Source organism: Mixophyes fleayi, unplaced genomic scaffold (genome assembly GCF_038048845.1).
Source record: "Mixophyes fleayi isolate aMixFle1 unplaced genomic scaffold, aMixFle1.hap1 Scaffold_26, whole genome shotgun sequence".
In the NCBI taxonomy this organism is placed as follows: domain Eukaryota; kingdom Metazoa; phylum Chordata; class Amphibia; order Anura; family Limnodynastidae; genus Mixophyes; species Mixophyes fleayi.
The window spans coordinates 603,073-617,782 of NW_027446695.1; the positions used below are offsets into that span (position 1 = coordinate 603,073).

Genomic DNA, 14,710 nt, shown 5'->3' on the forward strand with positions numbered 1-14,710 from the left:
TGTGGACTGATGTGAATCCTTTTTGATGACACATTAGAATGTAACTGTAGACTCTTAAGAACACTGCCAGCCCTATTATTTGAATTGCTGTTTCAGCACTGAACACTGCCACCTCTTTTGTTTTTGGGTGAGCTATGGCACAGTAGAATGTGACTGGAGACTTCAAAGAACACTGCCAGTCCTATTATTTGAATTGCTGTTTCAGCACTGAACACTGCCACCTCTCCTGTTTGTGGGTGAGCTATGGCTCATTAGAATGTGACTGTAGACTTTTAAGAACACTGCCAGCACTATTATTTGAATTGTTGTTTCAGCACTGAACACTGCCACCACTCCTGTTCCTGTGTGATCTATAACTCTGTAGAATGTCGTTGGAGACTTTCAAGAATACTGCCACCCCTCCTCTTTCTGTTTTAGCTATGATGCAGCCCAAGTGCTCTGGAGACTGCCAACAATATACCCCTGATACCCCTTCTGTGCCCCTCTATGAAAAGGAGCCGGATATCTGTGGAGGGCGGTACTTATAGAATCCAAAACTTGCGAGATCCGGTGATGATGACGGCTTGCCTCTTTTCAGTTCCAAATACGCGCAAAAGTAACGAGCCGGCTCTGCTCTGTACTCGGATCGGTTATGTTTGAGTGGGCTCGGTTTTCCAAAAATCAAGCCCAAGCATCTCTAGTTCTAGCATGCATACACAACCGTAATCATTATCAACTAGCACTTACACCTGCCCTGAAGCTGTTGCGAGTGATACGATAGAAAAACATGTACCTTTTGAGATGCCCAAAGTTTGAATTGGACGTTGCTGTGTGTGCTCAAGCCTGGTGCACCCTTTCTGAACATCGACTAAATGCATACTCGCGATCCCCTCCCTGTTCCGCCCCTGAAATTGTAAACTATCATAAGGTTCCTTCGTGCTCGAAGATCAATTAAATGTTGTTGCATTGACTGGCATCTGGTCCGATGCTGGGAATTTACGATATTTAATGAACCAGGCCCGTTGTGTCTGAAATGGAAAACATAAATGTACTGCTTGTTTTTGTCAACCACTCAAAATGAAGAATTTTATAAAGTGGACCGGCTCAGGCTGGTTCACATGTTGGCCCTGCATGGCTCCAGGTAAAGGTCCGACTGCCCCATTCATATTAATCAATGTAAATCTAGAAAAGCATTAGATTATCCGGGCAGTGCAAACACATTGGGGTTTAATAATGAACAATTATAGAAAAAGTAAGTGACTAAAAAATATACATTTCTGAGCCAAGAAACAAGAATTATAGAAAGCTAGTGTTCACTATACTATTGAATCATAAAACTCATGGTAATAGGTTTACTTTTCAATTATGTGAAAAACAGAGCAAAAAAAGCTTAATTTTTGTTACGAAAAAACTGTTCTCTGTCATATATCACAATCTTGGAGCTGCAAATTCGTAATTTTAGTATTCCTCCACACAATTAAATAAGGGCCTCTCTTATTAAATGTATTTCTCAAACTCAACAATTTGAAATATTAGATGAATCTTCCTTGCTACTGTCTGCAAATAAGGGAGTTATGTTACTCTCCACTCTGCAGAAACAGAGCAGAACAAAATGATATAAAAAAATATTATTAATAAAAGAAGAAACACACAAGCTCAGAATTGTAAAATGGAGATATAATTTTTCTCTGGAGTTATATTGTAGATTTTAAAGAAATGGGATATATTGTTTTCTTATTACTACATTGATGTTTTACAGATTTTTTAAAAAATATAATACAATGTAGCATAATACAAAAATGTTAATTTTGTACATATGATTTTGAGAAATAAACTTATATTAGCTGCTATGATACCACAATAGTTATAGTTCAAACAAGCATAGCTCACCCTTGGGTTCTGTAGGCATATAATATAAATTATGTTTAAATAATTCTACAGTAACTTCTTATCTGCTGCCTTGGTTGCAATTGTCAGAAAACACAGTGTAGGATCCTGGGATAGGGGGGGGGGGCTGATGAATGTGGCATTAATACTTCCTCTTTGATGTTAGGACTGGACTGTCCAGCTCACCTACAGCGCCACATCGTCTGTAGATTCAGACCGTACATAAAAGTAACCAGGGAATACTCATTTTTGACATAAGAAAAACTTGTAAGGCGTGACTTTATTGTGCTCTGGTACCACAAAAATTGCAACAAAACAAATAGGTCCACACTGATTGTGTTTTTTTTGGTATAAAATACTATGTGCTCCATAAAATAATATTTTCAACACTACAACTGGTCTCAGGTGCTGAAAACTACACTTCTCAGCATGTCCGAGGTGCATGGACACAGGTATTAAAGCCAGAGCTCACCAACACAGGAGGCTTTGGCGCCAGAAACAGAGGAGGAAGAGGGAAAGCTCATGAATTGGCAAAGAAGGATGTAGTAATCTGTGGGAGATGAGAAGGGCCTTAGACAGAGCTTCAGTTCTTACAGAGCAAGCTGCACTTTTAACAGAAAAAGCTGCCAAAATTACAGGAAGATTGCCAGTCTAGTCCAAAGAGTTGCCAATCTACCAGCAAGAGGTGCTAGGTCGCAAGAGATAGCTGCCAGACTAACATAGAGAACTGCCAATTCCAAAGTGGTGTGTGTGTGAGTGCCATAGATGAATCTGCCAGGTATCCAGTAGAAGCTGCCAGAGGACCAGAGGTGGTTCAAGTCCAGTCCAGAGATTCAGGGAGAGTTCTGAGTTGTTTGTCCAGTCTCTTTGCCTTTGCTTCAGATTCCTTACTGCTACTAATACCCCAGCTACACTGGAGAGAGAAGAGTTCTTTCAAGCATCTGATACATGTTTAAAGTAGAGATGGGCGGGTCCGGTTCTCCGAGAACCGAACCCACCCGAACTTTGGGTATCCGAGTACCGAGCTGAGCAGCTCGGTACTCTCCCGCCCATTCCGAATCCAAATCGAGGCCGAACGTCATTGTGACGTCGTCGGATCTCGGGGCTCGGTTCTCGCGATACTTCAACTTTATAAATACACGCCTCCACAGCAATCCATCGCCATTTGACAGAGGGAGAGAGCAGGATGTAGTCATAGGCTAATTAGAGCAGGGACAGAGAATACAATATTGTTCTTGCAATTGCTCTAACCAAAATCGCTAGTGCAGAGAGGAGGATAGAGGTTTATTATTTTTTCTTCATATTTGGCCAAACGTCTACTATTCCACAAATGCCACCATCCTTTTCTGTGATCTCATGCGCACACTACTTATAAATTATTCCAAATCCTTAAAACCAAGAAAAACTTTGCATGCAATTGTTGTAGCTATGACATTGGCAGACAGATTTCTAGATATAAAGAATGTAACATAAAGTCATATTGTGTCCTCTAAATTAAGCACAATTGTTATGTCAAAATAAAAAAGTTTGAGGCTGTAGGTGCTCATTTTAATTGACTCTAATGTATTCTATGAACAGATCAGCTTGAGCGGGTGTTTTTACGGCTCGGCCATGCAGAAACAGACGAACAGTTGCAGAGCATTATCTCTAAGTTCTTGCCTCCAGTTCTCCTCAAACTGTCAAGTGCGCAGGAAGGAGTGCGTAAGAAGGTAAATCGTCTTCTAGTGTGTGGGGTGCTGTTTTAAATATTTAATATATAATATTAATAATGGTGGAGTAAAGGAAGATTTATCTTGTGATTGGTAAAGAATCTTTGGAGAGTTGGGCTATTTCTTTTTTAACAAATTTGGACAACATTCATCTAAGAGACTCAAGCACGTTTGTATCAATGCATGACACCCATATATATAATGTCTGTGCCACTCAGAGTGGTGCTGGGAGTGAGTTGTATGGGATGGGGGTGTGGGGTTAGGATTTTTCTTTTTTTTTCTTTTTTTTTAATGTATATATTTTTTTCCTAAATATTGTACTTTATTTTTAATATGTGTCCTTTTATAGCGGAAGTACTTGAAGTCATCAAAATGAAATAGTTATGTTTCTGTAGCAACTTCACATATTAAGGTCTGTTTCTAACTGATCATTACCCCAAGAGCCCAACCAGGCTGGGGATTGCAATAAAAAATTTGCCCGCTGATTGGTTTATGCCACTTTTGCTCTATTTACAGCAACAGGCTGTAGATTTTCAATACTGTAGCAGAGAAGAGGTTAAAACGTTCGTCACCTACACACAACACCTTAAACTGATATCTGAATGGACATAACTAAACATATTTATATTTGCTGTGTACTGCAGCTGTGTAGTTTCTTCTTTGTTCACCTTTATACATGCCAGCATAAAGTTAGCTATTTTTTGATCAGCCAAATAGCAGTGAGAACAGCTCAAGTGTGACTCGCTGTGCTTCTAAGAAGCTTCCTTTGACTTCATCAAGCTGCCTGCTTTCAGTACACTAGCTCTGAGTGATCACATAATTAATGCTAAGGCAAACTAGAACACAGAGGGAATAGAGCACTATTTTATAACTTCTCTTTATCAAGAAGGGTATGTGTGTTACTAATTGTACACTGCTATTCAGATTTTACACAGGCTGCAGTGATACATTCCTCCCAATTCTAGCGGGACAGTCCTGTCATCCTGCATGCCGGCATGTTTGTTCCTACCCGTGGGAAGTTAGGAGAGCTGAGGTGTGCAGTAATTCAAGAGTGTTTTGGGTGGTGTGATAGGGTGTTGGGGTAGCCTAGTGCTTCAGAAGAGTTAGAAACACAACCTAATGTGACAGTCTTTTAGATTAGGCCAGGCCATTTCCCGACTTTATATATTTAAATTTTTGGGACATGGGTGCAGGTTCTAAAGAACAACGCGGGCCGTGCATTTTTACCTTTACTAGATTCTATTCCCCAGGGAATTGAATCTGCCCCATGGTGTTAATGGTCTTAAAACTGCGTGACCGTTGCAATTTAAGAATAGTATTTATTTAGGGACATATAAAAAAAAAACAAAAAAAAAAAAAACATGATCAGAATTTTTTTTGGTGGAGGACTGATTTTAAAATGGGACTGTGAAATCTGCAATACATGAAGTTTCCTATGACATGTTAATATTTAAAATTGTAATGCATCCTTTTGTACTCAATAAAACCATTAAAAAAAATAAAAGTGATATTATGTAAACATGGTACCCTTCTGAGGAGTTCTGTCTTCACTGAATCTGCCACTTAATGACAGAATTTTGAAGCTTTTTTTTTAAAAAAAATCTGTTTCTATTTCAGAAATAGAAGTTCCCGTCTACCTTGTTTAATGTATTTGATCTACTCTTTAGCATAGTATATCTAGTGCTACCAGCAGTAGAAAAATCTTTCAGATGGTATGTTTTTTATGGATTTTTCCACCCTCGCTGCAATGTCATCTCCAACATTAGCAGTTTTGGAATACCTCTGTGAGATTAGCTTTTAGCACTGGGAAATGCAAAACCTTTCATATAGGGCAGGTGGCACAGCGGCTGGGGTGAATCTGTGCAGAGGACTACATCTGACCCTCTGTTTGGAGAGAGACATATTTTTAGTTTCTTTTACAGCAGGTAATGTTAGATACACTCTCTAGCAGAACGTTACTAACTATCTAAACATGGGAGGGAGGAACATAAACCAATTGGCTCTAGTAAGTGTAAATTAGAAAACAAAAGTTTTATAAAGATGAACTTTTAAGTTAACTTACTCTATTTAAATAAATGCACATATATTGTTAATCGCATGTTTATTATTGTGGGTTTTGGATATTATATGGATAAATAAAACCAAATAGTGAAAATTGAAAGTTTGTATATTACTGAGATAAAATATATACTTGATATCATCCTCTTGATATAGCTGAATTGTTTATATTTAACAAAATATTTATCCTAACCATCTAGTTAGAGTTGAGTTTTTGAATATCCTAGGTCACATTTTCGGTGTCCTTCTGGAATATTGAAGGATGGGTAGTTCACTGAAGCCTATATATAGCTTTATAAATCTCAGTGATTAGCTCACAGTCTTCTAATTGGAACATATGTTGCATATATCATCATCACCATTTATTTATATAACGCCACTAATACCGCAGCGCTGTACAGAGAACTCATTCACATCAGTCCCTGCCCCATTGGGGCTTACAGTCTAAATTCCCTAACATACACACTCAGACAGAGAGACTAGGGTCAATTTGATAGCAGCCAATTAACTTACTAGTATATTTTTGGAGTGTGGGAGGAAACCGGAGCACCAGGAGGAAACCCACGCAAACACAGGTAGAACATACAAACTCCACACAGATAAGGCCATGGTTGGGAATTGAACTCATGACCCCAGTGCTGTGAGGCAGAAGTGCTAACCACTTCGCCAACCATGCTGCCCCATATATTGGGTCCGGTATTAGAAGTAATTTAGTTTGAATGTATTTACCAATGGAAATATTGAAATAAATATCAAAATTGGGGAGTTATAAAGGCTATAATTTGGTTTCTCTCTTCATTTATATTTCTAGGTTATGGAGTTGCTTGTTCACTTGAAGAAAAGGATAAAGAGTCGGTCCAAGATACAGTTGCCAGTGGAGACCCTCTTAGTCCAGTACCAAGATCCGGCTGCTGTCTCTTTTGTGACGGTGTGTAAGTTAGTCCCGAAGTGTCTTCTGTTGTCTGTGTGGAAACTGACTTCTGACAATCTGGGCTCTTCTAGCACATTGTCAAAAGGAACATTTCCCTTGCCTACGCTAATGATTCATTCACACCAAGCATTTTCAGTGGGGGGTTTTATGTGGCAGAGGGGAGATAAAAAACCCTTTGTTTTTAAAATTAATTTTTAAGCTGCTTTCAAGGCATCATTGCAGAGTTGTAATTGCATTATATTTGCAGTATTAAATGTTAATTAAAAGCTGCATAAAGTTTGTTTTTAAATGCTCCAATATCAAATCTGCAGAAGGTTTTGAATGGAGGAGCCCACGAGGACTGCTGCTTCACAGCCACCAGAAACATGTATTTGTAGGATTTACTGTTTAAGCTTTCTTCTAGTTCAACATAAGGGGCTTGATTCATTAAGGAACTTAAATTAAGAAGTTTCTTATTTAAGTCTCCTGAACAAAACCATGTTACAATGCAAGGGGTGAAAATTAGTTTTCTGTTTTGCACATAAGTTAAATACTGACTGTTTTTTCATGTAGCACACAAATATCAATTTTAAATTTCAGTGTACAAATAAGCTATCAAGTATTTGTGTGCTACATGAAAAAACTGTCAGTATTTAACGTATGTGCAAAACAGAAAACTAATTTTCACCCCTTGCATTGTAACATGGTTTTGTCCAGGAGACTTAAATAAGAAGTTTCTTAAGTTAAGATCCTTAATGAATCAGGCCCAAGATGTGGAAGTGTTCAAGAAGAAGCTATATCTCTGCATCCAGCTAGCACCTGAAGACAAGCAATCCAGTGTTTTACATATTGATGTTTTCCATAATATTTTCTGGATAACTCTAAAGAAAAGACTGGGAAAAGGGGCTAATCATAAGAAATGTTATTCAAACAATCTTGCACAGTACTTGTTTTACTATTGTAACAGTGCGTTGATGAATCGAACAGCAGTCAGAAATTGTATGTAATCACTTTTAAATGCATTAAAAAAACTAATATGCTTGCATGTATTTGCTTTCAGAATTTTACAATAATCTACATAAAAATGGGCTACCCCCGTTTGCCCCTGGAAAATCAGTGTGAACTGGCACCTAGTCTACTGACCGCAATGGAAGGCAGACCTCAGCCTCAGCAAGACAGGTAAAAAGGATTTTAGGCCTTCAGACATTGCATTTTACATGATACAGCTTTGAATAAATGACCAACTGTGATATAAATTACAGAACAACTCAGTTGACTGCTTTTCCTATGCTCCAGTATCTTCTTTTCTTTCCTCCCTGTCTGCCTCCTCACACCTAAGTTATATGGGTATAATGAGAAATAGTCAAAATGTAATGCAATTTAAGACTGAAACCGTGGACCAATTTCCTAACCTATCTGATGCTACCTGATATCATTCTCAATAAATTCTTTATTTCTCTTTCATCCAGTCTGGGGGACACTGCTTACCATGGGTTGTGGAGGGGAGCATGGGAGTTGGCACCTAGCTAGTTAATCTTTAGCACTGCTGACAGACCCCTCCCATCTACAATCCCCCGCCTCTTTCTCCTCAGTATTTTTTAGGTGCACTCCCAGCATAGCAGCGCAGGCACTGCCTTGTCAGATGAGAGCCAGAGGCTCTCACTGACAGGGAGAAAAGAATGGGTGCCTGAATAGTGAGTGACAAGCGGTCTCACCGGACCGCTGTCCCCGATAACCGGCGCTGCCACTGCAGGCCTTTGTACGCCGGTTATCGGAGAATACACATGCTGGCGGCCATCTTGGATCCGCGGAGGAGCGAGGAGAAGGGGGCCATACCAAGATCCCCCCTCATACATAGGAGGGGGCATCGGGGTAACCGCTGCGGAGACCTCAATTGAGGTCTCCACTACTCTGCCACATACCATTTTTTCTATTTTTATTCAAAAAAACGGAGCCCAGCGGCAGAATAGCTGTAAGAGAGACAGCATTATCAGAGGGGGGGAGCAAAGACATAGAGCTCCCCTGCCCTCCAGAGAGAAGTGCTCCAGATCTCCATTGTTGGTGAAGTCTTTAAAGCTGTATGAAATTTATTCCAATACTTTTTGAAATGCACAGTTTAATTGCAACATTTTTTCCACACCTGCCACAAATTCAATAACGATTTCTTAAAAATATAAAACAAAGTAAGAATGCTTTCTAAAATAGAGGTGTTAATAGTTTGCAAAGTGAGTGAACAGCATCAAGTATTCTAGGTACACTTGCACACAGTTTTTGAAGGAACTCGGCAGGGAGGTTGTTCCAAACATCTTGGAGAACTAACCACAGATTTTTCCTTTGATATAGGCTTGCTCTTAACCTAATCCCAGACAGAGTCGATGATGTTGAGATCAGAGCTCTGTTGGGGATATATCATCACTTCCAGGACTCCTTGTTCTTCTTGAAGATAGTTCTTAATGACATTGGTTGTATGTTTGTGGTCGTTATCCTGCTGCAGAATAAAGTTGAAGCCAATCAGTCGCCTCACTGATGGTACTGCATGAAGGATAAGTATCTGCCTGTATTTCTCAGCATTGAGGACACAATTAATTCTGCCCAAATCCATTTGCTGAAATACAACCTCAAACTTGCAGGGAACTTCCACCATGCTTCACTGTTGCCTGTAGACGCTCATTATTGTACCGCTCTCCAGCCCTTCGTTGAACAAAATGCCTTCTGTTATAGCCAAATATTTCAAATTTTGACTCATCAGTCCAGAGCACCTACTGCCATTTTTTCTGCACCACAGTTTCTATGTTTTAGTGCATAGTAGAGTCGCTTGGCCTTGCTTCTACGTCAAAGGTATGGATGGTTTTTTGCCTGCAATTCTTCCATGAAGACCACTTCTGGCCAGACTTCTCTGATCAGTCGATGGCTGTACCTGGGTCCCACTGTTTTTTTCCAGTTCTGAGCTGATGGCACTGCTGGACATCTTCTGATTTCAAAGGGAAGTAAGCATATGTCTTTCATCTGACGCACTAAGTGTCCTTGGCCGACCACTTCGTCTATGGTTCTCAGCGTTGCCTGTTTCTTTGTGCTTCTTCAAAAGAGCTTGAACAGTACAACTTGAAACCCAAGTCTGCTTTATACTGCTTCAGGATGGTCTCTCCCAAGCAAAGATTTCAACTACCTTGTGTCTTGTTGCTGTGCTCAGTCTTACCATGGCGACATAAACTGTCTTCCACAACCTCATCTTTCCTCACCCAGTTTTAAGCTTTCTACACAGCTGTTTCTGTTTGTTAATGACTGTGTTTCAACCTACATATGAAAATGATGAACATTATCACCTGTTTGGTATGATTGGTTGATCATACACCTGACTATAATCCTACAAAATCCCTGACTCTGTGCAAGTGTACCTAGAAGAATTGATGCATTGATGCTGTTTTGAAGGCAAAGGGTGGTCACACCAAATATTGATTTGATTTAGATTTGTCTTCTGTTCATTTACTTTGCATTTTTAATTGATAACAATAAACTATTAACACTTCTATTTTTAAAAGCATTCTTACTTTGCAGCATTTTTTCTACACCTGCCTAAAACTTTTGCACAGTATTGTGTGTGTGTGTGTGTATTATAATTATATAATATACACATATCAGCCACAACAATAAAACCACCTGCCTAATATTGTGTAGGCCTCCCTCCTGCCACCAAAACAGCTGTGTCAAGGCATAGACTCCGCAAGACCTGTGAAGGTGTCCTGTGGTATCTGGCACACAGACGTTAGCTGCAGATCCCTTAAGTCCTGTAAGTTGTGAGATGGGGCCTCTATTGCTCGAACTTGTTTTTCCAGCACATCCCACACATGCTCATTCGGATTGAGATCTGGAGAATCCGGATGCCAAGTCGCCACCTTGAACTCTTTGTCATGTTCCTCAAATGATTTCAAAACTATTTTTGCAGTGTGGCAGGAAACATTATCCTGCTGAAAGAGTCCACTGCCATCAGGGAACACCGTTACCATGAAGGGGTGTACTCTGCAACAATGTTTAGGTAGGTGGTACTTGTCAAAATAACATCCACATGAAGGCCAGGACCCATGGTTTCCCAGCAGAACATCGCCCAGCGCATCACACTGCCTTCACCTGCTTGCCTTCTCCCATAATGCATCCTGGTGTCATCTCTTCCCCAGGTAAATGATGCACATGCACCCAGCTGTCAACATGAAAGTGTGATTCCTTAGACCAGGCCACTTTCTTCCAATGCCCTATGGTCCAGTTCTGACCTTCACATGCCCATTGTAGGCTCTTTTGGTGGTGGATAGAGGTCAGCATGGGCACTCTGACCGATCTGCGGCTACATAGCCCCATATGTAGCAAGCTGCAATGCACTGTGTGTTCTGACACCTCTTCTGTGGGATTGACCAGATGGCTAGTCTTGCCCCCCACCCGCATCAATGAGCCTTGGGCACACATGACTCTGTCACCGGTTGTCCTTCCTTGGACCACTTTTGGTAGGTACTAACCACAGCATACCAGGAATACCCCACAACACCTACCGATTGGAGATGCTCTGACCCTGTCGTTTAGCCATCAGAATTTGGTCCTCGTCAAAGTTGCTCAGATCCTTACGCTTGGCCAGTTTTCCTACTTCCAATACATCAACTTCAAGAACTGACTGTTAACTTGCTGACTAATATATCCCCCACCCCTTGACAGGTATCGTGTAACAAGATAATCGTTATTCACTTCACTTGTCACTGGTTTTAACGTTGTGGCTGATTGGTCTATGTATAATATTAAAGTTCTGAGGCTTACAAATATGCAGGAAAGATTCTCTCTGGTAATCAAGGAGCAGAGTGTGGAAGAAAGGTGATAATCTACTGGAGAAGCATCTTTACAGCAATTGCTGTGTTGAATGTAAATTATAGAGCACATAGCTGTGTAAACTCTTTCAGCCAGTACATCATTCATAGTTTTATGTTGTGTGTAACCTTTCAGTCTAAAAGCATGTAGAGAAATCAGCATGGGTTTCTAACACATACAGTACATTCTCTCTATTACAGTCATGGCCAAAAGTTTTGAGAATAACACAAATATTATTTTCCTGCAGCCTCAGTTTTTATGATGGCATTCTGCATATACTCCAGAATGTCATGAAGAGTGATCAGCTGAATTGCAATTAATTTCAAAGTCCCTTTTTGCCATGACAGTGAACTTTAGCCCAAAAACAACCTTTTCACTGCATTTCAGCCCTACCACAAAAGGACCAGCTAACATCAGATCAGTGATTCTCTCGATAATACAGGTGAGAGTGTTGACGAGGACAGGGCTGGAGATCACTCGGTCATGCTGAGTGAGTTAGAATAACAGACTGGAAGCTTTAAAAGGAGGGTGGTGCTTGAAATTATTGTTCTTCCTCTGTTAACCATGGTTATCTGCAAGGAAACACGTGCAGTCATCATTGCTTTGCATAAAAGGGCTTCATAGGCAAGGATATTGCTGCTAGTAAGATTGCACCTAAATCAACCATTTATCGGATCATCAAGAACTTCAGAGAGGTTCAATAGTTGTGAAGAAGGCTTCAGGGCACCCAAGAACGTCCAGCAAGCGCCAGGACCATCTCCTACATTTGATTCGCTGATGAATCCCCTTTCAGATTGCTTAGGAGCATCTGGAAAAACGCTTCTCTGGAGAAGGAAAGGTGATCGCTACCATCAGTCCTGTTACCTGCCAATAGTAAAGCATCCTGAGACCATTCATGTGTGGGGTTGCTTCTCAGCCAAGGGAGTGGGCTCACTCAAAATTTTGCCTAAGAACACAGCCATGAATAAAGAATGGTACCAAAACATCCTCCAAGAGCAACTTCTCCCAACCATTCAAGAACAATACCTTTTCCAGCATGATGGAGCACCTTGCCATAAGTGATAACTAAGTAGCTTGGGGATTAAAACATCAAAATGTTGGGTCCATAACCAGGATACTCCCCAGACCATAATCCCATTGAAAACTTGTGGTCAATCCTCAAGAGGCGGGTGGACAAACTAAACCCCAAAAATTCTGACAAACTCCAAGCATTGATTAGGCAACAATGGGCAGCCATCAGTCAGTATGTGGCCCAGAAGTTGATTGACAGCATGCCAGGGTGAATTACAGAGGTCTTCAAAGAATGGTCAAAACTGCAAATATTGATGTTTGCATAAACTTAATGTAATTGTCAATAAAAGTCTTTGACACTTATGAAATGCTTGTAATTTTACTTCAGTATATCATAGCAACATCTGATAAAAAGGTCTATAAACACTGAAGCAGCAAACTTTGTGAAAACCAATACTTGTGACATTCTCAAAACTTTTGGCTATGACTTAAATATTATATATAACATTTTTTTCATGGGCCACGTATGACCTGTCTTAAACATCTACCTAAATAACCCTAGTTTTCCAATTGTATGCACTACTTACTATTCATAGGCTTTGTGTCAACAAATCTTCAACTTCTTTTAACATAATAGCTTCACCCACATTTGACCTGAGCTGGAAATGATAGAAACTGCACAAAAGTATTTTTTGCATAGCAGTGTAGTCCTGGCCTCTTTTTAAATCATGAAGTAAAACAACAGAAAAAGCTGTTTTCTTTACAATATAGCTACAAAATATGGTTATCACAAATCCCACTGGCGAGCATGGACATATACCTGTATGAAGGAGCTCCAATATTGCCGCTGCTGCGCCTGTGATGTTGCAATAGAGGAGGGCAGAGCTTGAGCCACTCATAATGGCCACTAACATTCCACTGCACTAAATACATACACAGATTAAGATGTGAGCTCACTGGAAGTCAGGGAATATCAAGCAAACACAGAAGAACGTGATTTTGCAGTAAGCTTTTCTAACAAAGAAATTGTCTCTAAAATGTGGTTGACAGAAAGCTAGATCAAACGAAGAAGCATGTGCTTGACAGGAAATATAGCTCAGCATAGAGCAGTGGCTCCTCATCCCAGGCAGTATCCAGTTGCAGGGGTGTGGTGAAGGTCACTGCCCCTCACCTGAAGTAGCGCATTCTGGGTTAAGGTTCATAAACTCTAACCTAGACTAAAATAGGTCTCTTTGTCCATTACACTTTTTTAGGACATTCCCTGGACACAGACTACACATAAGGTATCTTTTTCCTGCACTAACTCTGTCTGTATATATAACTTACCCTGCAATAACGTTTCAATATATTAACTTTCTTAACCTTGTAATCTCTTTACCTTCTTAATAGTTTTTAGCTTAGTGAAACTTATATTAGCATCGTGTCGGTTGAAACTATAATGTATTATCTGTATTGTATATAAACATTTTTTATGTACTGTATACTTGATCTCAAAATTATCTTTATAAATTAAAATATTTATTACCTTTCCGTTTGTTTGTATGTTTAGATAACTTAGATAAACGATGAATAAATGGTTTGTGTATATTGATAATGCAGTATAGTGAACTGAATGATAGATTGGTATTTATTTAGCAATTAACACATAATGGTGGGCTACTTGACGTAGAGGTCAATAAATGTGTAATACGTAGGAGGTATAAAGCCTTGTCAAACAAAGGAATCGCGTAAGTCAGTCTAACAGATTTTTAGTTGGGATGTGTAAGCATTGCAACTGGGATTTCTTGTTTATGTTTGGTGTGGTTCAAGGTGAATGTTTAAAAAGGTTGTGTAAAATAATGCCTCTTAAGTACATTTGGAAGGTCACGGTTGCGTGTTACTCGACGTGTCTAAAATAGTGAAAAAGTCGAAAAATTGCATTATATCCCAATAATTAGTGAGATTATTTATTAATTAGATCAAAGACATTGTATCATTATTATGGTGGAACAGCAGGTCCATATTACAACCTGCTAGTAGTTGACGCTGCTAAGCAAAGAAATGCGGAGTCTAACAAGCCCTCTGTGTTCACCAGGTACCTCCGCAAGGAGGTTTGGTCTTAGCTATGTGGGACGTGCAGGTCGTGGCCCTCAGAGTTAATCACTAGTGCGGCAGTTGGAATCACAGATAGAGTGTAGTGGACAAGCTGGCTAAGAATCAAGAAATCCAAACAAAGCCAATAAGCGAAGAAGAAGTGTAGTCAGGGTAACTGAAGTCAAGCCAGGAGATCCAAATGGAACCAGAACATGAGGCAAAGGATTAGTCAAGAACA

At 39.9% G+C, this 14,710-nt stretch overlaps 1 protein-coding gene across 1 annotated transcript; it reads left to right on the top strand.

Annotated features, from left to right (window-relative positions):
- The first annotated feature begins 1,110 nt into the window (after nucleotides 1-1,110).
- LOC142125333 (proteasome adapter and scaffold protein ECM29-like) lies at nucleotides 1,111-14,501 on the top strand. The gene is made up of 5 exons (XM_075194267.1): nucleotides 1,111-1,120; nucleotides 3,445-3,575; nucleotides 6,445-6,561; nucleotides 7,604-7,722; nucleotides 14,357-14,501. The coding sequence occupies exons 1-5, from the start codon at nucleotides 1,111-1,113 to the stop codon at nucleotides 14,499-14,501; spliced, it is 522 nt and encodes a 173-aa protein (XP_075050368.1).
- The last annotated feature ends 209 nt before the right edge of the window (nucleotides 14,502-14,710 follow it).